Source organism: Harpia harpyja (genome assembly GCF_026419915.1).
Source record: "Harpia harpyja isolate bHarHar1 chromosome W unlocalized genomic scaffold, bHarHar1 primary haplotype SUPER_W_unloc_1, whole genome shotgun sequence".
NCBI classification, from domain to species: domain Eukaryota; kingdom Metazoa; phylum Chordata; class Aves; order Accipitriformes; family Accipitridae; genus Harpia; species Harpia harpyja.
Genome location: NW_026293183.1, coordinates 765,831 through 791,401, shown reverse-complemented (window position 1 = coordinate 791,401; position 25,571 = coordinate 765,831). Strand labels below are relative to the sequence as shown.

Below are 25,571 nucleotides of genomic sequence, written 5' to 3'. Positions count from 1 at the left end.
TGGGGACCAGGCTCCGTCCCAAGAGCTCGGCCGCCACTCAAGCCCCGCCCCCGAGGCGGGAAACCCCGCCCCGAGGCGGTGAAGCCCCGCCCCGGACGCGCCCCCAGCGCTCAGCCACCACTCATGCCCCGCCCCTACCCGCCCAGGCCACGCCCACCCCTAGACTGTGACCGCACTCCCTGCAGGGCACCCCGAGAGCCTCAGGGTGCCGGGAGGAGGGGGCAGGAGGTGGCCCCTCCCCGGGGGGGGGGGGGGTCCAGGGTTCCCCCCCCAAGCAGACACAGCCCCAGAGCTGTTCCCACGCCTTTATTAAGCACAGCACCCCAGGGGGTAGGGGGAGGCACCCCCCCCACCCCCCCCCAGCCCTCTGCCAGCCCTGGGGGGGGGGATCGGGCCCCCCCGGGGGGCACTTCGGGGCTCTGGGTGCCCGGGGGGGGGCGGCTCCGAGGAGGGGGGGGTCTGCTGGGGGCTGCCTCAACTGGGGATGGCACCGCTGGGGGGGGCTCTGTGCCAGTGGGGGGGTCCTGGAGAGAAAAAGGGGGTGGTTAGAGATGGCCCCCCCCCCCAAGAGGGGGCACACAGTGTGCTGGGGGGGGCTGCATACCTTGGGGGGAGCCATAGGGGTGTCAAGGGTGGCATTGGGGGGGACGTGGCCCCCCCCCAAGCTCTCCTCATCCTCAGGAATGCTGATGATGAAGATGGGGGGGGGCTCGAGGTCGGCCCCATGCTGGGACCCCCCCGGGGCTGAGGGCATAGCCTTCCCCTTTGCCTCCTCCTCGCTCGGGGGCTTCGGGGGCTTCTCCTGGGGGTCGGGGGGGGGGGGCGACGACAACACAACAGAGAGGGTGAGGGGGGGGCCCTGAGGCTGGGGGTATGGACTGGGGGCACCCTGACCCCCCCCCCAGTCTGCGCCCTCACCTCTCCGGGCGGCCCCTCCCGGGAGTCAGGCTCATGGTGGGTAGAGGCCTCCAGGATGGCCATGGTGGAGAGTGGGATGTGGGCTTGCTGGGGGGGGGGTGGGGCCCAGGGTCAGCGGGGCAGGGGGGGGACACAAAGGCAACCCACCCCACCCCTGTGTATGCTGGGAGTCACACCAAGCATGTGGGGGTGGGGGGGTGGGGTGGGGGGGGGGGTGTGTCCTCCTCACTGGGGGGTTACACTAACCCCACCCCAGTGCATGCTGGGGGGTGTCATATCCCCCCCCCCCACCCTGGGGTGGGGTGGGGGGGTGTCACCTGGTGGGGGGTGAGGGCCCAGATGTGGCTGAGGAGAGGCTTGCACAGTTTGGGGCACTTGTCGAAGATGGCGGCCAACTGGGGGGGGCAGCTGCAGCACCACCTGGAAGGACTGGGGCTTCATGCGCTGGCAACACTTGATGAAACCTTCCCAGACTTTGGGGTACTTCCACACCTGGGGGGGGACGGACACGGGGGGGTTGGGGGGGGCCTGGGGGGTCCCCTCAGGGGGGGCAGCGGGGAGGAGCAGTTGTCTGTGAGCACCCAGGGATGGAGGGTGGGGGGACATGGGGACAGACACGTGGGGACACCAAGGGATGGAGGGACAGGAGGGACAGACACTCAGGGACAGTGGGACAGGACGGACGGACACCCAGGGACAGAGGGAGAGGAGGGACAGACAACCAGGCTGTGACACCCAGGGACAGCAGGATGGGATAGACAGACAGACACCCAGAGGGACAGACATCCACTCCGAGACACCCAGGGACAGCGGGACAGGACAGACAGACAGACACGTCACAGGGACAGACACCCAGGACAGGACAGACAGACACCCAGGAACAGTAGGACAGGACAGACAGACACCCAGAGGGACAGACACCCACTCCGAGACACCCAGGGATGGCTGGACAGGACAGACACCCAGGAACAGCAGGACAGGACAGACGGACAGCGTAACCAAACCCACCCCCCCTCCCCATAACCAACCACCCAACCTCCCACCCCCAGAACCAGAACAACCCCTCACCCCCAACGACCCAACCCCAGGACCACCAACCCCCCTCTAGGTGGCAACACCCGGACAGACAGACAACCGGACAGACAGGCAGACCTGCTTCATGATGAGCTGGGAGAGGATGTTCATGACGAAGCCGCCCAGGTGGGGGTACATGGTGAGGGCCTGGATGATGGTTCGCATCAACAACATGGGCAATGGGTTCTGCTCCATCAGCTGCTGCATCACCACCGCCAGCACCTCCGAGGTGTACATGTTCCACTCAGCGAAGCACAGGTTGGTGGCTGCACCAAAAAGGGACAAATGTGTCACCTCCCCTTTGCCATGTCCCCAAACCCCCCCTCTTTGTCTGCATTGTACCCTTGATGATGGACTTCATGTCACACTTGGAGGAGTTGATGTTGTGAAGGGCGATGAGCAGCTCTCCCGGGTTCAGTGGGGACACGGCTGAGGCACTGTCACCTGCGAGGGGACATTACCAGGTGGCCTTGGTCCTCGGGTGGTCGGGGTGGGGACGGGGTTCAGGTGGCAGGGCCGGTGGCCCGTCCTGTGGTGGCCCCGGAGGTGAGGGCTTGTCCCTGGGGTCACCTTGTGTTCCTGCAGCTCTTCCCAGGGAGGTGCCATGTTCCATCATCCCACCCCAGGATGGCCCCATGTCCCCACAGCAGGCACTGGCACTGTCCCCAGGGATGTCCCATGGTGTCCTGCCCCAGGGAGGTCCCATGTCCCACCCCCAGGAGGTCCCACGTCCCCACAGCAGGCACTGGCACTGTCCCCAGGGAGGTGCCAAGCTCTGTGTCCAACCCCAGGGCTGCCACATGTCCTGGGGCTGTCCCCATCCCCTACTGTGCTGCATCCCCAGCAGACAGTTGAAGACCTCCTTGACCACGATGGGGTTGAGCTTGATGAGTTTGGGCAGCGCCTGGATCACCTCTTTCTGCACCCAAAACGGCAGCGGGGGGACATCAGGGGAGGGGACACGAGGGGAGGAGGGGATGCTCTGACCTTCTCCGGCCCGTTGAGACGGGGATGAGGAACCTCACGTCCAGCAGCCGCTTGTGATAGAGGTCGCGGACCCTCTTCACCAGCTTGGGCGAGGGAGGCACTGCCAGGAGGAGGTGGCACGTCACTGCCAGGCACATGCCACCCCGCTGCATCCTCTCCGTCCCCTATCTTTGTCCGTCAGGCTGTGCAGGCAGCACATCACCAGCGTCTCGGCTCCCTTGGGACAGTTCTCCACCAGCAGCAGCAGCTCGGGCGAATTCATCCCCATCCCATGGATCTACAGGAGAGCCACCACTGGTGTCACCAGGCCACCACGTCCACTGTCCCATGTCCCCTCAACGCCACCCCTGTCCGCTGCGAGCCTCACCGGCTGCTCGATGACCCGCAGGACGGTGCGCTTGATGTCGGCGATGGCCTCGGTGTAGACAGAAGCCAACTCATGGATAAGCTTGTGGTTGTGGGGCAGCAACGCCAGGTAGAGGTAGAGGCATTGCTTGATGGTCTCCTCCGTCCATGGCACCGCCACCTCTGCGTCACGCACGATGTCACTGGAAGCCCCCGGGGACCAACGGGTGCCACCCCCCTCCCCAAAACTCACCCGTCTTTGTCGGCCCCGAAGAGGACAGAGGGTGGGTTGGGGTGCACCAAGAGCTGCAGGTAGTTGAGGGCAAACTTCTCCACGTACTCCCACAGTTGGTCCTTCTCGTACATGCGCTTGATGAAGAGGAGGGCCTGCTGGCGTACCTCCGGGGTGTGGCTGCGTGTCACCAGCATGGGGACAGGGGTGTCCCCTCCCCTGGGGCACCGAGCCCCGCGCCCATACCTTGTCCTTCTCGTGGGAGCTGAGGTCCATCAGGACATGGAGGTACTGGAATTGCCGCAACGGCCACTTGAAGATGAGGTCACGCAGCATGGACATGCCTAGGTAGGTCCAGCTCTACCGGGGTTGCGGCGACTCAATCAAGCGCTCAAGCTCTCTGTGCAAGATTCCCTTTATTTCACTAAAAGATCAAACTTATATATGTTTCAACAAAGATCTAGAAAGAACTAACGGCACGCAGCCAATACTACTAACACAGGAGCGCATATCTGGCCCAGCTGGGATGTTTGCCAGTCCTCAGAACAGTTAAAGATAAAAACATTCCACAGACATACTCGTGACTGTCTTCAGCCACATCTTCCCAGGCCTACACAAGGCCATCCTCCAACCTGACCTTGTGAAACTAGTTCTTCAAAGGCTTGGCAAACATGCAGCACAACAAATTCTAAGTCACTCTTGAAAACAAATACCAGGTGTTCCAAGCTGCTCCCACAGGGGTGGGGGGGGCAATGGTGGTGAGGGACATTGGGGCTTGTCCCTGTGTCCCCAACCCTCATGGGTTCCCAACCCTGTGGGTCCCCACCTCATCCTCACAGTATTTACGGATGACTTCCAGCGCGCTCTTGGTGATCAGCAGCGCCTCCAGCACCACTTGGGTGAAAATCCTGCCAGGAAATGGATGTCATCGGGGGGGGGGGGATGTCATCGGGATGAGGGACACAGGTGGGCAACCCTGGGGACCATCTGGAGGGATGTTTATGGCCCAAGAGCTGCAGTTCTTGCTGTACCGGCTCTCTGGAGCCTGGCAAAGCAGCTGGTGGCACCGTCCCGTCCCCGGCGGCACTGTTCCTACCCGTCCTTCTGGTCGGAGCTTCTCCTGGAGACCAGCGAGGAGCCCAATGAGACACTCGTCATGGCATTCCAGGTTGCTGGTGGGGAATTGGCTCAGATGATAGGCGTTGTACTCCTGGAAAAGCCAGGCGAAAGCCAGGCCCAAGCGGCCATGGATGTCATCGAGGATGAAGGCCAGCACCTCACTCTTCAGTGGCACCTCAAACTGCGTCACCAGTGAGGCCAAGATCTTCACGTGAGCCTGCCGGGGGAAGCAAGAGGGTCTGGGTGAGGTTTTGGGGGGGCTGGATATCTCCCCAAAGCTGGGGGGGGGATGCCAGGTGTACCTGGGCGGCCCCACTGCAGGCGATGGCGCACTCGGCACACAGGATGCGTTTGACGGTGCTCAGCTTCAGCTTCTCCATCTGCGTGTCGCTCAGCAACTTGAGGACATCGGCCAGACAGAAAACCTTCTTACGGCCACCAGCGCCCGCCAGCCTTGGAGGAGGAAAAGGGTTGGGGAGGGGGGGGAGAAAGGGTCTGTCAGCACCCATGGGTGCTCCCCTGTGGGGGCGGTGAGTGTGGGGGGGTCTCACTGGGGCTACATGGCCAGGATGATGGGCTCAGGGCAACGTTTGGTTTGGGGGGCTTCCTCCTCTAGCAGGTTGGCGGCCGAACCTTGGGCACCCAACACTGAGATGGCCTGGCCCTGGGACAGCGCTGACAGCCGCCGCTTGATCACCACACTCTCCGGCTTGGCTGCCTTCTCCTCCTTCGGTTCCTCCTTCAGGTGTTTCGTCTGCTCCACGCCTGAAACGGTGTGAGGGATATTGACTCCTCGCCATACATTGATTCGGGTTAAGGAACAACTTCCTGGCCTCGGGGTGAACTTGCAAGCTGGAAAACTCCCGGCTCACGTGTCAAAAAATATTTCAAAAGGTGGTTTCGAAACCCAAAAATGCAAGATAACCAAAATAAAAAACAAGATACCAGAGCTAAACCAAAGATTATCTTGTCTATACTACTAACTAGCAGCCAACTACTAAATTCTAACTCGACTCTTAACTCAGTTTTCCGTCGTGTGTTTCTTCCGTGTGGTAATTAATAAGGCGAACCTCACCATCAAACGTAACAAGCCTTGCCAAACCATCGTTAAATGTCATTAAATTCCACCCAATTCTCTCAAATACTTACTGTACCTCAATAAATCTCTCTTTCATATACTACTGACTAGCAGCCAACTACTTAACTCTGACCCGACTCTTAAATTTTCCATTGTGTTTCTTCCGTGCAGTAATTAATAAGGTGAACCTCTCCATCAAACCTTGCCAAACCTCTGTTAAACATCGTTAAATTCCACCCAACTCCCTCAAATTCTTACTGTACTTCAATAAATCTCCCTTTCGAGCGAGGCGTGTTCCACTCATCCACAACAAAAGAGGAAGGGCGGGTGGGCGAGCACCCCAAAAAGTTGCTGTGCCATGGGAGGAAAAAACCAAAAGGGGACATGCGCACCTGCCCACCGGTCCCCGCTCACCGGGGCCAAGTCCCGCTGCCGTCATCTGGGTGGCCATAAGCCAGGAGAGGTGTTTGATCTGCGCCTCGGTGCCAGCTGACTCCACAGGGGTGTAGGTGGCCTGGAAGGACGTGGGCATGGCCTTAGGGAGGTACGCCATGCTGATCAGCGCCTGTAAAAAATGGGGGGACACTCGGTTAGAGCCCCCCCACACCTCAAAGCGCCAAATTCCCCCCCGTCCTCCATTGTCATCGCGTTCCCTGACCAGGTTGGCGACGTTTTCCGGGGCGAGAAGCGGCTGCAGGAACTCGGCGGTGATGTCCGTGTCTGAGGGGACGTTGGTCTGGCCGGTCGCTTTAGGTGCCGTCACCGTCGTCGGCTCCAGGTCTTTGTCCTCGTCATCCTCGCCCGGGGGGGTTCTGCCAGGATGGGAGGAGTTGATCGGTCACCACTGGGAAGTGGGGACCCCAGAGAGGGAGTGGGAGGACTCAGGGAAGGGGGGGGGGCTGTTGTGCCACCGATGGTCCCCAGGAGAGCACTGGGAAGACCCCGGGAGAGGACTGGGAGGACTTGGGGGGGGGGGTGTTTAATGCCACCACCCATCCCCAATGTCCCCAGGAGGGCACTGGGAGGACCCTGAGGGTGTGCTGTGCCACCACTCACCCCCAGTGTGACCAGAAGAGGACTGGAAGGACCCTGAGGGGCATTTAATGCCCCAGAGGGTGGTGGAAGGGCCTCTGAGGGTGCGCAGTGCCACCAGGGAGGGGACAACAATGACAGCCTGGCTCTCACCGATCTTCATCTTCTTGAGGGTGGTGTCGGGCTCGTCACGGGGTCGTTTGCGGGCGTCGCAGGGGCTGGGCATGCTGCAGGCAATCTCGGCCTGTTGGGTGCCCAGGTCGACGAGGAGGGTGGTGATCTGGGGCTGGAAGTCCCCCGAGGATGGGTGCCACAGGACGCTGAGGAGGTGCAGCTTCAGGTTCTTACAGACACTGCTCACCTGCGACTTGGCCAGGGTAGGGTGCAGGTTGGCTGCAAAGTTGGGGGGGGGACACGACACTGTGTTAGGGACACCTGGAGACATGGGACACCATGGTTTGGGTGGTGTCAGGGACACGGGACACCCAGGTCTGCAGGGACATGGGACACTGTGGTTTGGGTGGTGTCAGGGACACCTGAGGACACAGGACACCCAGGTCCGTGGGGACGTGGGACACCATGGTTTGGGTGGCATCAGGGTCCGCTGCCTGCAAGAGGGCACGGGTGAGCCTGGGTCCTCAGTCGGGATGGAAAGTGGGTGCTTGGGAACCAGGACCAAGGACATTTGGGTCCCCAGCCCCATGGGAGGTGGCCATGGGGACCCTGAAGATCCAGGACCCCCCAGAGGAGCAGGACAAGCTCAGACACCCCCCCCACCCCACCCCACATCCTGTGAGCGCTACGGGGACTGGACAGCACCTGAAAACTCTCCGTTCCCACAGGTGACGGTGACACCTGGTGAGGTGACATTTACCTTGAAGGGTCTCGTAGGCTTGGATGACCTCGGCCATGAACATGGGCCGCTGGCGGGCGATAGTGGCCAGGGAACCCAGCGCGGCTGTCAGGTTGATGCTGGAGATTGCCGGGTGCACCATGAACTTGAGGAGCTGCTCCAGGGCGGCTTTACCTTCCTCCCACAGCACATCTGCAGGGATGGAGAGGGGACACTCAGCTGGGTGTCACCGTCCCCATGTCGTCCCCGTCCCCCTCCACCTCTTGGAAGGGACCCCACCACCCCGTGCCAGCCAGCCTCACTGTATTTGATATAAGGGTGGTCTTTGGGGATGCGCTCAAGGCTGATGTCATTCTCGTGACGTTTGGGGACGTCGGAGTCGGCCATGCGGGGTGACAGGGTGATGATGAGTCCCTCCACGAACTTGATGGCGTGGGTGCGGATGCTGTCGTTATCCGAGTCGAGGAGGATGATGTTGCTGGCCATAGCCGCCGTCATCTCCCAGCAAGCTTCCTGTAACTTGCTGATCACCTTCGATTTCACCATCCACTGCGGGCAGGGAGGGGTTAAATCTCACTGGTTGATCCCCCAGCACCCATGGGTGCCACTTCCCAGCACCCAAGGGGTCTCTCACCTGCAAAGCCACCTTGTAGAGTTGGGTCATGGTGAGGATGGCCTTCTTCACCACGTTGACGTTCTCATCCTTGAGCAGCATGTTGAGGTTGGCGATAAGCTTCAGCAGCAGCTTGATGTCCCGTTTGCTGGGGGGGGACACATGACACAAATGGGTGCTCCCCCACTGTTAAAGAATTTACGAACGTGGGTTTCTCTAGGTTTGCTTTATTAACAACTCAGAGTTGGGCCACCACCGCAATGAATGGCAACCCTCCAAAAGTTTTCAAATCTTTTATACCCTTTTGCCACCCATTGTCCCAATCCAAAGTCTCTGTAATTTTCCAGTCGATTCTCTGTTCTCATATCGTTGTCATCCATCATCTTATCTCATCCATTCTCCATTCTCATGTCTCAGTTCTTCTGGGATTGGTGGTCACGGGCATGAAGTCTCCGGTCACCATCATCACTTATCTTCTTACATTTCAAAGGTATCTATGGGTCTCCAAGAAAACTACTCAGGTTATGTTATTAATTTATCTTATTCTAAAGTTAATCACTTACTCTCATGTCTTGGGTCTTAAGATGTATGATCCTTCTCTGTTGATTCAGCTTGACTGGATTCTAAGCCAGCCATGAAGCGAGAGTCTCATAAAACAATTAAGCAACTCATAGATATTGTTTTATACGCACCTGCATTCTATTAATCTTTTCTAAACCAATTTCTAATCATTAGTTATATGTCTAATATGAATAGTCTTATGCAATAAAACAAATAGTCTTAAAAACAATGAGGCTTAAGGCCTAGTTCCTTTTACACCCACCCACAAGATGGCACCCCAGGAGAAGGTGGGTGATCAGCACCCATATCTCCTCCTGCCTGCATCCCCAAAAGCCGGGATGGGGCACATCTGTCCCCAGGGCCTGAGAGCGGGTGCTCAGCACCCCCCCCCAAAAAGTGGGTGCTTAGCCCCCCCTTACCAGGCCTCCTCGATGAAGCCCACCACAAACTTCTGCACCTCGATGGACTTGTCAGCCTGGAAGGTGATGATCTCCTGGGGGGGGGGGCCTCAGCACAGGGCTGGATCCATCCCAAACCCCCCCTCGGATCCATCCCGCACCCCTCTGGATCTGTCCCAGCCCCCCCCACCCTGCACCAGATCCATCCCCGCTCACATCCAAGAAGCTGTCCAGCAGCGTCGGGTCCTTGTTGATGATCAGCTCCTGCACCTGGGGACAGAGGGACACGGTGGGGACGTGGGGACATGGGGGGGGGGGGGCGCCCCGCCCCCAGCGGGTGCAGGATGCAGCTGCCAGCTCACCTGCTTGAGGATGTTGATCTTGGAATCATTGGTGATCAAAGCTGCCTGGTTGAGGAGATCCACCACCTGCAGAGCCCAACTCAGTCCCGGGGGGCAGGGATGACACCAGGGAGGGGGTGTCGTGCCCCCCCCCCCCCATAGGGCCACCGCTGGATCTGCCCCCCCCCCTTGGCCAAAGCCACAGCGTCCCCTTGGAGGTGACAACAACCATATCCCTGGCAGGGGAATCCTCCACCCCCCAGGGATTCACCCATGCTTCCCTAGATCCCAGACACCCTGTCCCCCCCACCATCCCCGGGATCCCCCCGCCACTGGATCCCCAGGACCCTGTCCTCCGCCCCCACCCCACCCCAGATCCCAGGGATCTTGCTCCTCCACCCCACAGGATCCCGGGGATCCTGCTGCCCCCCCCAGTCCCAGGGACCCCCCCCAGCAGATCCTGGATCTCCCCCACTTCCCCGATCCCAGGGACACCCCCCCAGCAGATCCCGGATCTCCCCCCCCCTTCCCCGATCCCAGGGACCCCCCCAGCAGATCCTGGATCTCCCCCACTTCCCCCGATCCCAGGGACCCCCCCCAGCAGATCCTGGATCTCCCCCACTTCCCCGATCCCAGGGACACCCCCCAGCAGATCCCGGATCTCCTCCCCTTCCCCAATCCCAGCCCCCCCCCAGCAGATCCCGGATCTCCTCCCCTTCCCCGATCCCAGCTCCCCCCCCCCAGCAGATCCAGGCCCCACCCGCTCGGAAGTGCTCACGCCATCACTGCCACACTCTTCCTTGCTGAAGAACTGGGAGGCCACACTCATGCAGGGGCTGGGGCCCTCAGCCCCCCCCAGCCCTGCCATGGCCCCGTCCTGGGGGGTACAACCACGTCACACCCTATACGGCCCTGCCGGGCGCTATACAGCCCCCAGGTGCCCCATATGGCCCCTGGGTTGTCCCAAATGCCCCCCCCATATGGCCCCCGGTGCTCTATAGGGCCCAGAGATAGCCCCTAGGGTACCCTATATAGCCTGAGGATGCTCTATATGGCCCAGAGATGCACCATACAGCCCCTGGGACCCCCTATATGGCCCCTAGGATACTCCAGCTGCCCCTATAGTGCCCTGTACAGCCCCCTGGCATGTCCCATATGCCCCCCAAGTCAGTGCTAACCCAAGCCCCTATGCAGCACCTGCCATCACACACACCCTATAGAACCCCATTCCCACTCAGTCCCAGTCCCTACAGAGCTCCCCCCACCCCAGCACAGGACCCTATAGAAAGCCCTCCCTCCATACATCCTCCCACCTCCTATAGAGCCCCATTTCCCCCACAACTCTGAGGCCTACAACCCTTCCCACCCCCACACGCTGCCCAGGGCCCTATAGCCCCCACCCCTATAGTGCCTCATTTTCACACCCTGTGCCCATATACACCCTGTAGTACTGACACACCACCCAGGCCCTTATAGAGCCCCCTCCCACACCTCCCCCCACCCCTATAGGCGCCTATAGCCCCCTGCCCCCCCCCGACCCCAATTCCCCTCACACCCCACGTCCCCCTCCCTCCCGGAGCACCCCACCCCCACACACTCCCCAGGGCCCTATAGAGCCCCCTTCTCCCCCCGCCCCCCAGACTCCCCTATAGGGGCCTCTACCCCCTATAGAGCCCCACAGCCCTAAACCCCGCCCACCCCTACACAAGACTCAGGCCCCTATAGAGCCCCCCCCCCCCAGGCCCCTCACCGCCACGCGCGCGCTCCTGCGCCCGCGCAACCCCGCCCCGGCTGTGACGTTAGCGCGGGGAGGGCTCCCGCCGGGAGCTGTAGGCGGAGGGGCGGAGCATCCCTCGGCCACGCCCCCTTCCCCAGGCTCCACCTCCTCGCAGAGGGAGGGGCGCTGCGCGGGATGGGGCGTGTCCGGCTGACACGCGCGCGGGAGGTGGTGGGGGGGGGGGGGTGTGTCTCTGCGCACGTGGGGAGCGAGGACGGGGGACCCTCCCCCAGTTCCCCACTTGCCCCGCCCCCCGCTCCCCAAGCCCCGCCCCCTCCCCATCACCCCCCCCAAAAACCAGCCAAGTCGGCTTAACCAAACCCCCCCCAAAACAAACATTGCTTTATTAACCCAAAAAAACCCCAACAGAGCTTTGGGGACCACCCCACCCCCCAGGGGACAGGCACTTGTCACCCCCCTACCCGGGGTGGGGGGTTATGGTAGGGCCTCCCAAAACAACACCTGGGGGAAACTGAGGCACGGTGCAGGGGGGGGCCCTCTGCGGGGGGGTCCTGGGTCCCTCAGCAGGGTTGGGGGGCACTCGGGGGGGGGGACCCTCAACAGGGTTGGGGGTCCACTTAGGGGGGTCCTGGGTCCTTCAGCAGGATCAGGGGTCCCTCGGGGGGTTAAGTGTACCTTGGGGGGGTTCTGGGTCCCTCGGCAGGGTTGGGGGTCCTTCGGGGGGGGGGGCAGGTGTCCCCTGGGGGGGGGTCCCAGGTCCCTTGGTGGGGTTGGGGGTCCCTCAACAGGGTTGGGGGGTCCCTTGGGGGGGAAGCAGGGGTCCCTTGGGGGGGCAGGGGTCCCTCAACAGGGTTGGGGGTCCTTCAGGGGGGTTGAGTGTCCCTTGGGGGGGGGGTTGAGGGTCCCTCAACAGAGTTGGGGGTCCCTCAGCAGGGTTGGGGCCCCCTCAGGGGGGTCCCAGGTCCCTCAGCGGGATTGGGGTCCCTTGGGGGGGTCCTGGGTCCCTTTGGGGGGTCCTGGGTCCCTCAGGGGTCCCTCTCCCTCTTGACACAGATGTCCCCGGCCAAAATGGCAGCAATCTCGCCCTGCATGAAGGCCCAGGGGAGGCTGGATCCGGCCAGCGGACATCGGCCCCCGCTGGGACAGTGCACCTCCCCGCCAGCACCCCGTGCCTGGATGGCACGACGGGCGCAGGGGAAACAGAACCGATGCGCCGGCACCGAGGGGCACTGCACGAAATGGGTGTCCTCCAACCGTTGCTGGCACAAACCACAACACAACATCAGTGATGTTGAATCCTCCACCAGGCGACGAATGCTGGGTGGTTCATCGGGTGAAGTTTCACCCGGCAGGTGCTGCCGGTGTGGTGGCGGTTCATCCAGTTCCGGTGAAGCTTTGCGACAGCGACATGGCGGCAGCATCGGGGGCGGTGGGTGCTGCTGCGGCAAGGCTTCGGGCGCTGGCGGGTGGCGGAAGAAGCGGACTGCTTCGGTGAAGAGTTCGCCCAGCAGATGCCAATCGCCACTGCCCTGCCGCTTCTCATATTCCAGGTACTTGTAGCCGGAGGAAATGGCTTTGCCGGGCACCTGGAGGCAATCCTGGAACATCTGCTTTGCCAGGCCCAGCATGCTGGCGTAGATGCTTCCGGAACCGCAGGGGTATTCGGCGAAGAGCTTCAACTCAAACTCAAAGCTGGGCCGGGGCGCGGCATCGAAGGTGAAGACTCGTCCCACCAATGTGTGGTCTTTACGGAAGCGGACGTTGAAGGGAGCGCAGCCGGCGAGGGCAGCCAAGCATTCCCGCACTGCCAGCGGCTTTCCCAGACAGTCCTCGGCGCGACCGCGCATGGCTTTGCTCAACTCCACCAAACGCTCGACACCGTGCGGCCGGCATGGCACCAGCAACGATGGCCCATGGCACTTGGCTGTCGTTTCCTCGGGGCAGTTTAGCCCCTCGGGCAAGCGTGGTATTGGCGCGGCATCGCGGTGCTGGCTTTCAGCATGGCTGTGCCGGAGGCGACGGGCAGCTTCCAACAACGGTTCGATACGGTCGGTGCCTTCAAAGTTGACGCAGCCACGGCAAACAGCCTCGCTGAAGTCCCACACCATGGCCCATGGCATTTTGGGCAGGTCGCACAGGTAACACCACTGCCGCTGCCACGACATGGCAGGGCCACCGGGACCCCTTCCTCGGCGCAGGCCCCTACCGCGGGGGTCTCTCTCAGTGGGTGCTCCTCGGGGGGGGACCTCTGGGTGGGGCCCTCTGTGCAGAGACCCCTCAGAGGGGCCCCTCAGAGTCCCCCCCCCCAGCAAAGACACCCCAGAGTCCCCTCACGGTCCCCCCTCAGCTCAGCCCCCCCAGAAGGTCACCTCAGAGTCTCCCCCCCTCACCACAGCCCCCTCACAGGGTCCCTCCAGAAGGTCCCCTCAGAATCCCCCCTCAGCAAAGACCTCTCACAGCCCCACCCCCTCCCAGGGTCGTGCCCACCCCCCATTACATACCGGCTGCGCGCGCATTAAAGGAGCCACCGGAGCGCGGCGGGACGGCGAGAGGGACCGGGAAGGGGAGCGGCCACTGCGCCTGCGCGGGACGGCGGGCGGCCATTGCGCCTGCGCAAGGGGCGGGGAGGGAGCCTGCGCCGGTGGACAGGATGGGGGGAGAGGGTACGCATGCGCACAGGGCTGACAGCGCGGGGCGGGGAGGAAGGCGTGGCCGCGGGAACGTGTAGGGGCGTGGCCGCCAGCCGTGGGCGTGGCCGCCGGCCGCGTGTATCGGGGCAGAGCCCACGTGAGCGGCAGCGCCCGCGCGAGGGATCCTGGATCTCCGCCCCGCCCAGATCTCCCCCCGCCCCATCCTGGATCCCCTCCGGCCCCGCCCCTTTGACACAGACCCCGCCCACCAGACTCCTCCCTGGGCAAAGCCCCGCCCCCCTCCCGAAGCCCAGCGAAGCGGAGCGCTCCCCCTCCTTAGGCCACGGCCTCCCGCGCTGTCGGGTGGGGGCGGTCCCATCCCTCTCTGGCTCCGCCCCTTCTCCGTCCCCGCCCCGCCGCTGCCGCTGCCGCTGCCCCATGGACCCCCCCCCCCCCGACTCCCGTAAGCGGGACCCTCCCGGAGACCTCCAGCACCAAGGGCTCCCACACCAGCTGTGAGGACCCCCGGGACCACCCCCCCATCCCCGGGACCGGCCCCGGAGCCCCCGGGGGGGGGCTCTGGGGCTGGTCCCGGGGATGGGGGGGGAGCATCGGGGGTCCTGGGGATCCCCCGGCCACCTGGGGCCTGGGAGGGGGGGGCTGGCGTCCCCCTGGGGGGGGTGAAGGGTTTGGGGGTGCTGGGGGGGGGTTTGGAGGCTGGGGGGCTGAGGGGTGCCCCAGAGGTGGGTGGGTGCTGCCTGAAGGTGCTGGTGCCCGGGGGGGGCGGGCTCTGCTGGGCCGGGGGGGGGGCAGCACCCGCCTGCGGCTCCAGTGGGAGAGGGGGGGGCCGGTGTGCGGCTGCGCAGGGCCGGGGACTGGTACCCCGGGGGGTCTACAGGAGGCTATAGGGGGCTATAGGGGCACTATAGGGGGACATGGGGGCTATAGAGGCTATGGGGGGGTATGGGGGCTATAGGGGCTGGGGGGCTATGGGAGGGACGGGTACGGCGGCTATATGGGCTGGGAGGGCTGAGGGTATAGGGGCTATAGGGGGGCTATAGGGGGGCTATAGGGGCTATGGGGGTATGGTAGCTATAGGGGCTGGGAGAACTGGGGGAATAGGGGCTACAGGGGGGCTATAGGGGCTATGGGGGTATGGTAGCTATAGGGGCTGGGAGAACTGGGGGAATAGGGGCTATAGGGGCTACAGGGGGGCTATGGGGGGTTGGGTATCAGGGCTAAGGGGCTGGGGGACTATGGGGGGGCGGGTATGCGGGCTATAGGGGCTGGAAGGGCTGGAGGTATAGGGGGTGAGGATGGCCCCGCCCTCGTGGGATGGGCCCCGCCCTCGTTGCTGGGGTCGTTGCCATGGCAACGGAGGTGGTACCCAGGTGATGGAGCCATTGCCATGGCACTGCAGTCAGCACTGGGGGCGGGGCCAGCGGGGGGCGGGGCCAGCGGGGTACCCCGCCCCTCCGCGGCTCCCCCCCTCGCTAGTCGCCACGCCCCCGCTCTGGCTCCCCCGCCGCTGTCCGTGGTGCTGAACCAGCGCGGCCGCGTCCCGCCGGGGACCCCCCGTTCCCCTCCCCAGCCCTCCATAGCCCCCAGCCCCATGGCCCATGGCCCCATAGCCCCCAGCCCCATATGGCCCCATGGCCCCTGTCCCTATAGCCTCCAGCCCCCTATGGCCCAATAGCCCCCCATCGCCCTATAGCCCCAGCCCCTCATAGCCCTCATCCCCATACCCCCCCCAGCATCCTATGGCCCCATAATCCTCATCCCATAGCCCCCAGCCCCCCATGGCCCCATAGCCCCCAGCCCCATATGACACCGGGGTCCCATCTCCATAGCCCTCAGCCCCCCATGTCCCCCAGCCCCCCCTAGTCCCCACTCCCCCACTTAACCCCCCCCCCGGCCAAGCTGATCGTGCCCAACAGCACGGCGAGGCTCATCATTGGTGTCGTGGTTTCAGCCCAGCCGGTAACAAAGGACCACGCAGCCGCTCGCTCACTCCTCCCGCCCCCCTCCGGTGGGATAGGGAGGAGACGGAGGAGAGAAAAGAAAAAAAAACGGAACCTCGAGGGTTGAGACAAGGGCAGTTTACTGGGACAACACAAAAAAAAGGTTACAACAACAACAACGGTACTAATGAAAGAATATACAAAAAAGAGTGATGCACAGTGCAACTGCTCACCACCCGGAACCCGACGCTCCACCACCGAAAGTCCAGAGCCCTCCCCCCAGCCCGCTCCCCATTTATATACTGAGCATGATGTCACATGGTATGGAATAGCTCCTTGGCTAGTTCAGGTCGGCTGCCCCGGCTATGCCCCCCCCACCTCCCAGGTTCCTGAAAAAATTAACTCTATCCCAGCTGAACCCAGGACAATTGGCAAAGGGGGGGCGATGGCGAAGGCCGTCATGGAGAAGCCGGGGGCTTGGGTGCAGCTCAGCCAGAAGCCGGAGGGTCTCAACCTCCAGGAGCGGGTGGTGACAGTCAATGGCAAAGCCACCCAGCTCCACACCGCCATCCACATCATCGTCCGCAAGATCCAGGAGGATCTGCAGAACAACGGTTGCCTCAACATCAGCTACACCAATGTCACTGGGCTGGTGGCCAACTCCAATCCCACCAGTTCACCCTACGCCAGCTCCACGGACACCTTGCACCCAAGTGCCACCATCTTGGGTGCTCCTGGCACTTTGGGTGCCTTCACCGCCGCTCCCGGTTTTACTAGCAGTGACCTGTTGGCTATCGGCACCGCCTTGAACACCTTGGCCAGTTACAGTTACAACCCGGTGGTGGGGCTGGGCTTGGGTTCAGCAGCAGTGGCGGCCAGTGTGAACCTGGCGGCAGCCACCAACCTCTTAGCTTCCTACGCGAATGATGCGGTTGCTGGCCTGGTGGCGCCCACCTTTGCCTTGGGTTCGTTGCCCTCCACCAACGGTTACTTGGCCCCAGTGGCCACTGCCACTGGCTTGTTTTTGGCACCTGAGAAGCTGATTGAGGGCACCAAGGAGCTGATGGAGATCGCGGTGCCGGAGAACCTGGTGGGCGCCATCCTGGGCAAGGGGGGGAAGACCTTGGTGGAGTACCAGGAGCTGATGGGTGCCTGGATCCAGATCTCCAAGAAGGGTGACTCCATCCCCGGCACCCGCAACCACAAAGTCAATCATGGGTCCCCCGGCTGCCACCCAAGCCGCCCAGTATCTCATCAGCCAACGTGTCACCTAGGAGCAGGGCATGGCATGAGGACCACCAACATGCCCAAAGTGGGCTAGGGCTGGTCACCCAGTGGATGGGGTGGCCCATGACCATGGTGGCATCTCCAAAGGTCCTTTGGGTGGCCAACAGCCATGGCATCTCCTGGGGGTGTCTTTGGGTGGAACCCATGGGCATCCATGACCTGGGGTGGCCCTGTCACCCAGGATGTCCCCCCCAGGAACGGTGGCATCGCCCCAGCACCCTTGGGTGGCCCCACAGCATCACCCCAGGGGTGGCATCGCCCAGGTATCTGATGGACCCTGGGGGGGGGGGTGACTGTTGTGGTTTAACCCCAGGCAGCAACTAAGCACCACGCAGCCGCTCACTCACTCCCCCCCACCCAGTGGGATGGGGGAGAGAATCGGGAAAAGAAGTAAAACTCATAGAATCATAGAATCATTTCGGTTGGGAAAGACCTTCAAGATCATCGAGTCCAACCATTAACCATGCCCCCTAAACCATGCCCTGAAGTACCCCGTCCACTCGCTTTTTGAATACCTCCAGGGATGGTGACTCAACCACTTCCCTGGGCAGCCCATTCCAATGTTTGACAACCCTCTCAGTAAAAAAATTTTTCCTAATATCTAACCTAAACCTCCCTTGCCTCAACTTGAGGCCATTTCCTCTTGTCCTATCTCCAGCCATCTGACAGAAGAGACCAACACCCACCTCACTACAACCCCCTTTCAGGTAGTTGTAGAGAGCGATAAGATCTCCCCTCAGCCTCCTCTTTTCTAGACTGAACAACCCCAGATCCCTCAGCCGCTCCTCATAAGACTTGTGCTCAAGGCCCCTCACCAACTTGGTTGCTCTCCTCTGGACACGCTCTAGCAGCTCAATGTCTTTCCCGTAGTGAGGGGCCCAAAACTGAACACGGGACTCGAGGTGCGGCCTCACCAGTGCCGAGTACAGGGGAACAACCACCTCCCTGCTCCTGCTGGCCACACTGTTCCTGATACAGGCCAGGATGCGATTGGCCTTCTTGGCCACCTGGGCACACTGCTGGCTCATATTCAGCCGGCTGTCAACCAGCACCCCCAGGCCTTTCTCTGCCGGGCAGCTTTCCAGCCACTCTTCCCCAAGCCTGTAGTGCTGCATGGGGTTGCCGTGACCGAAGTGCAGGACCCGGCACTTGGCCTTGTTGAACTTCATACAATTGGCCTCGGCCCATCGATCCGGCCTGTCCAGATCTCTTTGTAGAGCCTCCCTACCCTCGAGCAGATCGACCCTGCCTCCCAACTTGGTGTCGTCTGCAAACTTGCTGAGGGTGCACTCGATCTCCTCATCCAAATCATCAATAAAGATATTAAACAGAACAGGGCCCAACACCGAGCCCTGGGGAACACCACTCGTGACCCGCCGCCAACTGGATTTCACCGCATTCACCACTACCCTCTGGGCTCGGCCATCCAGCCAGTTTTTCACCCAGTGAATAGTGCACTTATCCAGGCCACGAGTCGCCAGCTTCTCAAGGAGTATGCCATGAGAGACAGTGTCAAAGGCCTTGCTGAAGTCTAGGAAAATAACATCGACAGCCTTTCCCTCATCCACTAGGCGGGTCACCTGGTCATGGAAGGAGATCAGGTTGGTCAAGCAGGACCTGCCTTTCATAAACCCATGCTGACTGGGCCTGATCCCCCTCTTATCCTGGACTTGCCATGTGAGTGCTTTCAAAACAAACCATTCCATAATCTTTCCCGGTACCGAGGTCAGGCTGACAGGCCTGTAGTTCCCCGGATCCTCCCTCCAACCCTTCTTATAAATGGGAGTCACATTGGCAAGCCTCCAGTCCTCTGGGACCTCCCCTGTTGACCAGGCGGTCTATAACAGACTCCCAGCACAATATCTGCCTTATTGGCTTTCCCTCTCATCCTCACCCATAAGCACTCCACCTTGTCATCAGAATCGTGTAGCTCTGAACAGTCAAAGTCATGGGTTGAGATAACAATGGTTTAATAGAATATAAAAAGAAGAAACTAATAATGATAATGATAACACTAATAAAGTGACAACAGTAATGATAAAAGGATTGGAATGTACAAATGATGCGCAGTGCAATTGCTCACCACCCGCCGACCGACACCCAGCCAGTCCCCGAGCCGCGATCCCCCGCCCCCACTCCCCAGTTCCTATACTGGATGGGACGTCCCATGGTATGGAATACCCCGTTGGCCAGTTTGGGTCAGGTGCCCTGGCTGTGTCCTGTGCCAACTTCTTGTGCCCCTCCAGCTTTCTCGCTGGCTGGGCATGAGAAGCTGAAAAATCCTTGACTTTAGTCTAAACACTACTGAGCAACAGCTGAAGACATCAGTGTTATCAACATTCTTCACATACTGAACTCAAAACATAGCACTGTACCAGCTACTAGGAAGACAGTTAACTCTATCCCAGCTGAAACCAGGACAGTGACACACCCTTGGGGGGCAGGGCAGCACCCCATGACATGGAGTGCTGGGGGGCACCAGATGGGTGTTGGGGACATTGGGGACCCCCTGCCCCACCCCTCCCCCCTTTCTGTACATATTTGCCCAATCTGGGGGGGTTTAATAGGAAAAAACCCCGGGGGGGGTCAACGCCCCCCCCATATGGGGTCCCCCCCACCCCAAGACCCCCCCATATTTGGGTGCCCCCAAGGGGGGGATTGGGGTCCACTGAAGCAATAGTCAGGGTGCATTGGGGGGCACCCCAAAATGGGGGGGGGCAGCTCCACCCTGGGGGGTGGTCGGGGGAGGGGCAGGTCCATTTGGGGGGGCAGGAGGGCCCCCCCCATTCCTGGCAGCTTCAGGCTCTGGTTAGGGGGGACCCCAAGATTTGGGGGGTGGGGGGCACCCATCTCCCCTCTTTGGGGTGCCCCCCCGCCAGTTAGGGCTGGTTTTAGGGTCCCCCCAAATCAGGGTCTTTTGGGGGGGAGGGTCGTTGTCCCCCTCCAATTTGGGGGGCACCAAAGGGGGGGGACGACCCCCCATTGGGTAATTCCCCCCCCCATCACCCCGTGGGGACCCCTGGGGTGCTCCGCCCCCCCCCCCCCGGCTCTATTGTGATATACGTGCTCCTCATGATAAATCCTTCACTTCCGGGATTCCCCCCCCCCGCCGCGCGTCTCGGCGTCTTCTTCCATGTTGCGCCGGCTATCGCGATCCCCCCCAGCCCTCCCGCCTCCACGATAGCCCCTCCTTGTATCGCAATATCCCGCCCCCCCCCAGCCCGTTCTCCAGGACATTCCCCCCCCATCGCAATACCTCCCTCTCTATCGCGATAGCCCCTATAGACACCCAAAGGCTCCCTGCCCCCCCCAGCGCTGCCCCACATCGGGGTCCCCCCTCCCCCAACACTAGCCATATTGGGGGGGACACCCATGGGGACATCAGTGGGGACACCATCTACGGCCATGGGGACACCAGGGGTGGCCACAGCACCACCCAAGGGTGCCATTGACGGTCCCCAGGGTGCCACCGAAGATGGGCACGGGGCCACCGGAGAAGCCCCATGTCCTCACAGTGCCACCAAGGGTCCCCACAGTGTCATCGACGGTCCCCACGGTGCCACCACAGGTGCTCACGGTGCCATCAGCAAGGACCATGGTCCCCAGGCTGTCACCGACTGCAACGCTGCCAGCAGGCACCTGCTGCACTGAGCCCCACAGACAGACCCACAGACGGACCCACAGCCCCATGGATGGACCCATGGACAGCCCCATGGACACAGTCCCTCCCGAGAAGGGCTGCTGGGAGCCCCCAGGGCAGTTTGGGGGTGCGCTGGGGGGGGCATTATATTTGCCCCCACCCCATGTTTTGGGGAGCCGAACCCCCCCCATTCCAGGGGAATTCAGGGCCTTGGGGCTGCCCCTCCCTCCCCCATTTTAGGGGGATATTTTACAAATTGGGGTGCTCGGGGGGGGGGCCATGGGGTTCTTCCCCCCCCCGTTAATAAAACTGATTCGAGGTTCAGTTGCCCCCCACCTTGTCTGTGCCCCGCCCCCCCGGTCGTGTCCTCCCCCGCCCCCTCCTCATGCCCCTCCCCCAGCCCCAGGGGTTCCCTCCTGTTCCGTGTGTGTCTGTCCCCCCTTCCGTGCTCGCCGCGGGCATGAATGGAGCGGGGCGTCGCAGTTATCAATGGGAAGGGGCGGGGCGACGCCGCGATCAATGAAAGAGGGCGGGGCCTCCCCGGCGCCGGCGTCAAACTCGCCACTCCTTCCCAGCAGGGGGCGCCACAGGCACGGGTCGCACCTCCCCTTCCCGAGGGAATGACTGACAGCCGCAGCAACCAATGGCACAGCGGAAGTGGGAGGCGGGCTCCGCCTGACAGCCAATAGCAGCGGGAGGCTGGAGGGCAGCAAAGGGGTGCGCGAAGCGGTTAACGGCCGCCTGCAGGGAGGCGGGACGTAAGGTGACAGGCGGCGGCGGAAGCCAATGAGACGGCGGAGCGAGGCGTGGCCTGCCAATGGGACTGTAGCAGGGCTGCTGGGGGGGTGGGGCTGCAGCTGAGGCGACGAAGGAGCGCGGCGGGCGGTGAGTGACCGGGACTGGGGCTGGGTCCCTCGGGCTGTCCCCGGGGCCCGGTCCCTCCCTCACCCGGTGACCGGCCGGGGGGGCCCTCCGGCCCCCAGCAGTCCCCCCCCCAGCCCCAGGCTCCCCCCTGCTCCCACAGCAGCCTCCCCGTGTCCCTCTGTGCTCCCTCCACCCCTTCAAGGTTCCCCCACAGCCCCCCCCCCCCAAAGTCCTGCTCCCCAAATGCCCTGGGGTCCCCTCCGGTTGCCTCCCCTCCTGCCCTCCCATCAGCATCCCCCCAAAATCTGCGCTCCCCCCGCCCCCCAGCAATTCCGCTCCCCCCATGCACCCACCACCCTAGAATCCACACCCCCCCCCCAAGCCCCTTGAACCTGGGTCCCCTTTCGCAGGGGTGCCCCCCTGGCTCCCAAGGGTGCCCTCCACCCTGCAGATCCCCCCCCCAGCACCATGGGGGAGCCGTGGTACCTTCAGGCCGACTGTGCCTTCTGGCACGGTGGGCACACCGTCCAGCTGACCCTCACCCGTTCGGCGGTGGAGGCTCACCTCACCGCCGAACAGTGGAGGGAGGAGTTCGACGCCGCTTGTGAGTCTCTGGGGGACGACGACACACAGACTGAGAAGACCCTGTCATGACCCAGACTGGACAGACCAGGGAGTCGTGTTTAATTCAAAATTCCCTCGGGCTAAATTAAGGTGAAACGACACCAAACGATCAGTTAAAGATTTTATTCATGATAGAAGCAAACCGAACTGGGGAGGCGTGGTAGTAGGTGGCAGGGTTTCTCACAACAGGAATTGGCATAACTACTTCTGTAAACCGTGTAACCCAGGGTAACCATATACATCAATTCAGGGAATAAGGAGATCCCTCCCATCGAGTCACGAGGTTCAGAGCAGACCCCCTTGCTTTCTAGACTCCTCCTCAGAGAAGGGCCCAGGGGCGGCTGGATCTACTCTTAGTCTCAGACTTGGTCAATGGTTTATATCTTGAAACGGATGAGGTGTAGGGATTGTGGAAAAGGAAAGGGAGAAGAAGACAGAGAGAAAGGAAGAGAGAAAGATTTCACCGGTCCTGGGTCCAGCATTGGTTCAGTCAGCCGAGGGGTCCAGTCCCGGTGGGCTTGCGCACCCGGGGCTTCAGTTTGTGTCCTTTTATCATCCTTGCCCCTCCTTCGGGCGGGCACCCGAACTCGTCAGGCTAATGAGCAGTTTGTGAGCCTTTGGGCTTGGGGGGTCGTTTGTGGAGTAACTTCTCCTTCCCTGCAGACACTGCCGTTGTTTGATCTTTGTATCAGAACGGCTTATCAGAACAGGGAGCTGCGCACCCTCCAGCACCTCCTCCCCCTCCTGTTGCTGATGTCTGAGCTGATGGGCTTTTCACCTTGGTTCCTTGCTGTGCAGGGTTTGTCTTTAAGCAGAACTTGCCCCACCACAATGTTTGAGGCATTAACTCTTTCAGTCTCTCACAGACACCCCCCCCCCCCCAAATGCTGACAGACCAAAGCTCTCCCCTTCCTTGCAGTCATCGAGGACCTGACCCACAAAATGGGGAATTTCAAGCAGTTTGGGATTTTCTGCAGCATGCTGGAGTCAGTGCTGATGCAGGTGAGGTTGGCACTGCTCCCCCCACCCCATCACTGCAGTGTTTCAGGGGGGGGGTTCAGCCTCCACCCCCCCCAAAACTTTTCCCCTCCACAGAGCAGCAAGTCCATCAGCCTGGAGCTCCTCACCTATGCTGACCTGGAAACCCTACGTAGCCGGAAAGTGGGGGCGATTGCCCAGCCCCCTCCCCCCTTCCACCGCTTCCCCGCTCAGTGCCAAGCGTTATCTCATCCTCATCTACTCTGTCCAGTTCGACAGGTGACACAGGGAGGGGGGGACACAACACACCAGGCGGGGGGATACGGCAGAGGGGACATCACCGTCACCCCCATCATGTGTCCGGTTCCCCCCCCCAGAATCCGCTACCCACTGCCGCTGCCCTATGCGGGAAGGCCGGATCCTGCCGAGCTGTGCAAGCTGGTGTAGGAGCTGAGGGAGGAGCTGGTGCAACTCCAGGCTCAGCACGGGGAGGATCGCCAAGATGCTGAGATCCAGTGCCTGTGGGACGAGTGAGCAACGCCGGTGTCACTGGGAAGAGCTCGGGAACCCCCCCACCTCACGGTCAGAACGGAGGAATCCCCCCAAAAACACCCCCCCACCACCTCCTGCCAGGCTGCAGAGGGTGCTGGAGGAGAAATGGGCGGCGACAGCGCTGCAGTGAACGGCATGACGTTTGGAGGATGAGTTGTTGCGGGAGAAAGCCCGGCACCAACGTGAACACCGGCAGCTGACCGCTGAGGTGGGTTGCTGCCGGTTGGGGGGCTGCTGGCTGTGGTGGGGTGTTGCCAGCGGCATGGTGAATTTTTCTGCCCCCCCTTCTCCTTGCAGCTGGCGGAGGTGAAGGCATTGGAGTGGAGGCTGCAGCTGCGGGTGAAGAGCCTGATGGCTGAGTTGGCCTCCTGCAAGAGGGGGTGAGGCCAGGGTGGGGTGCCCAGGGCCCTCCCCCCAAAAGCCTGGGGTGTCTCCCCCACCTCATGGCACTGGTCCCCTTGGCAGCTGTCGGACGCCTGTCGGCACAGCCCCCCTGTTCCCAGGAGCAACATTCCCCATTGGGCACCTGGCCGCCATGCTCAACGTCCCGGGAGAGTCGTGGTGGCAGCCAGGGTCGTCCCCCAGCATGGTCCCCATCGCCTGCAGGTAAGGGACACTTGGGGACACACGTGGAGTGTTGGGGGGGGGGGGGACAGACACGACACCGTTCACCCCCTCCCCTTCCTGCCAGGCCCCCACCCGGCACGCTTCGACCCCTCCGCCTTCGTCAGAGCCCGGCAGCGCTGGCAGAAGGTGACCAAGCTCAAAAAGTAAGTGGTGACACTGGGGTTGTCACCGTCCCCTGTCTCCCCCGGCGCTTGGGGCCCCCCCCCCCCCCCCCCCCGGTCTCCCTTGAGCACAGCCAGAGGTGCAGGGCAGCTTTTGGCAGCGCCAACCTGGTGAGGAGCTGCAGCCGCAGCTCTTCGGGTGAGTGGAGAACGCAAGGGGTGGGTGGGGGGCACCCACTGGGTGCTGGGGCTCCTTCTTCCCTAAGCTTGCCCCCCCATCCCCCCCCCCATTTCTCCCTGCAGCCGAAAGCTTCCGGAGCTGGCGCTTGGTGGTGAGCTCCAGCAGCGAAGCCGATGAGTGCTCCGAGCCCCTGCCCCCCAGGTAAGTGCCAGGGTGGGGGGGCAGGATGCCTGGGTCTGTCCCCCCCTCAGGGCACCCTGAGCTCCACCCCAGGCACCCCTTAAACACCCCCCCCCCCCCTCACTTTGGGCAGGGGCAGGAGGGTGACCTGCACCCAGAGACCCTGAGCACCTCATCCTGCAACAGCCCTGGCACAGTGAGTGGCTGCCCAGACTCCTGGGACCACCCCCCCTGCACCCCCAAAGCAGGGTGACTGTGGTGGGGGACACACACACACATCAGTGCCACCCCACCGCCTCCCTCCACCCCCAGGTCCCTTGCCTGGCTGCCAGCCACAAACCACCTACGGGCAGCACTGCTGGCAAGCGCCCCAGTAAATGTGCCCCCCCCCTTCAGGCTTTTTTTACCCCATTTTCCTCTGCTCCCCCCCCCCCCCCAGAACTGCTACAAGGAGCCCTTGGCCAAGCTGGCCAAGATTGACACCCAGCTGCAGGAGTACATGGACAGCTTGGACGCCCACATGTGACCCCCCCCCCGGGAACCCCCAGACCCCCTGGGGACCCTCACCCTTCCTTGTGTCCCCAGGGGTGACAACACTGGTGTGGGGCGAGTGTCATTGTCCCATTCCCCCCCCCCCCCAAATAAGCCCTTGTGTGG

General features: G+C 62.3%; 5 protein-coding genes across 5 annotated transcripts; 2 read left to right on the top strand and 3 right to left on the bottom strand.

Moving 5' to 3' along the window:
- Nucleotides 1-134: 134 nt before the first annotated feature.
- On the bottom strand, nt 135-2,959 carry LOC128138095 (symplekin-like; the record flags this gene model as incomplete). Its single annotated transcript, XM_052779399.1, is given in 8 exon segments — nt 135-179; nt 605-802; nt 919-1,005; nt 1,236-1,317; nt 1,319-1,410; nt 2,071-2,258; nt 2,335-2,436; nt 2,821-2,959. Coding segments are annotated over 8 exon segments (933 nt in total), but the record flags the coding sequence as incomplete, so codon positions are not given.
- Nucleotides 2,960-2,977: 18 nt separating this feature from the next.
- Nucleotides 2,978-10,441, bottom strand: SYMPK (symplekin scaffold protein). The gene is given in 20 exon segments (XM_052779334.1): nt 2,978-3,256; nt 3,347-3,505; nt 3,574-3,723; nt 3,803-3,916; nt 4,383-4,464; nt 4,653-4,669; nt 4,671-4,892; nt 4,978-5,128; nt 5,227-5,440; nt 6,168-6,318; nt 6,412-6,557; nt 6,560-6,565; nt 6,939-7,178; nt 7,660-7,830; nt 7,941-8,187; nt 8,273-8,399; nt 9,232-9,305; nt 9,427-9,480; nt 9,573-9,638; nt 10,312-10,441. Coding segments are annotated over 20 exon segments (2,655 nt in total). The 5' UTR covers nt 10,420-10,441; the 3' UTR covers nt 2,978-3,100.
- A 1,768-nt stretch (nt 10,442-12,209) lies between these two features.
- On the bottom strand, nt 12,210-13,903 carry IRF2BP1 (interferon regulatory factor 2 binding protein 1). Its single transcript, XM_052779357.1, has 2 exons — nt 13,791-13,903; nt 12,210-13,551 (listed from the first exon to the last, which is right to left on the bottom strand). The coding sequence occupies exon 2, from the start codon at nt 13,452-13,454 to the stop codon at nt 12,315-12,317; it is 1,140 nt and encodes a 379-aa protein (XP_052635317.1). The 5' UTR covers nt 13,455-13,551; nt 13,791-13,903; the 3' UTR covers nt 12,210-12,314.
- Nucleotides 13,904-13,958: 55 nt separating this feature from the next.
- NOVA2 (NOVA alternative splicing regulator 2) lies at nt 13,959-17,275 on the top strand. The gene is made up of 2 exons (XM_052779398.1): nt 13,959-14,277; nt 16,294-17,275. Exons 1-2 carry the CDS (start codon nt 13,959-13,961, stop codon nt 17,199-17,201), a joined length of 1,227 nt encoding a protein of 408 aa, XP_052635358.1. The 3' UTR covers nt 17,202-17,275.
- A 4,354-nt stretch (nt 17,276-21,629) lies between these two features.
- Nucleotides 21,630-25,304, top strand: CCDC61 (coiled-coil domain containing 61). Its single transcript, XM_052779369.1, is given in 15 exon segments — nt 21,630-21,692; nt 22,136-22,275; nt 23,215-23,297; nt 23,391-23,480; nt 23,482-23,552; nt 23,651-23,803; nt 23,907-24,033; nt 24,123-24,205; nt 24,291-24,321; nt 24,323-24,431; nt 24,517-24,595; nt 24,688-24,752; nt 24,857-24,935; nt 25,048-25,076; nt 25,079-25,304. Coding segments are annotated over 14 exon segments (1,224 nt in total). The 5' UTR covers nt 21,630-21,692; nt 22,136-22,139; the 3' UTR covers nt 25,168-25,304.
- Nucleotides 25,305-25,571: the final 267 nt, after the last annotated feature.

Coding starts and splice junctions, on each gene's coding strand:
- IRF2BP1 (XM_052779357.1), bottom strand. CDS start 13,454: ATGTCGTGGCAGCGGCAGTGGTGTTACCTGTGCGACCTGCCCAAAATG.
- NOVA2 (XM_052779398.1), top strand. CDS start 13,959: ATGCGCACAGGGCTGACAGCGCGGGGCGGGGAGGAAGGCGTGGCCGCG. Junction 14,278..16,293: donor AGGCCACGGCCTCCCGCGCT/GTCGGGTGGGGG, acceptor ACTCTATCCCAG/CTGAACCCAGGACAATTGGC.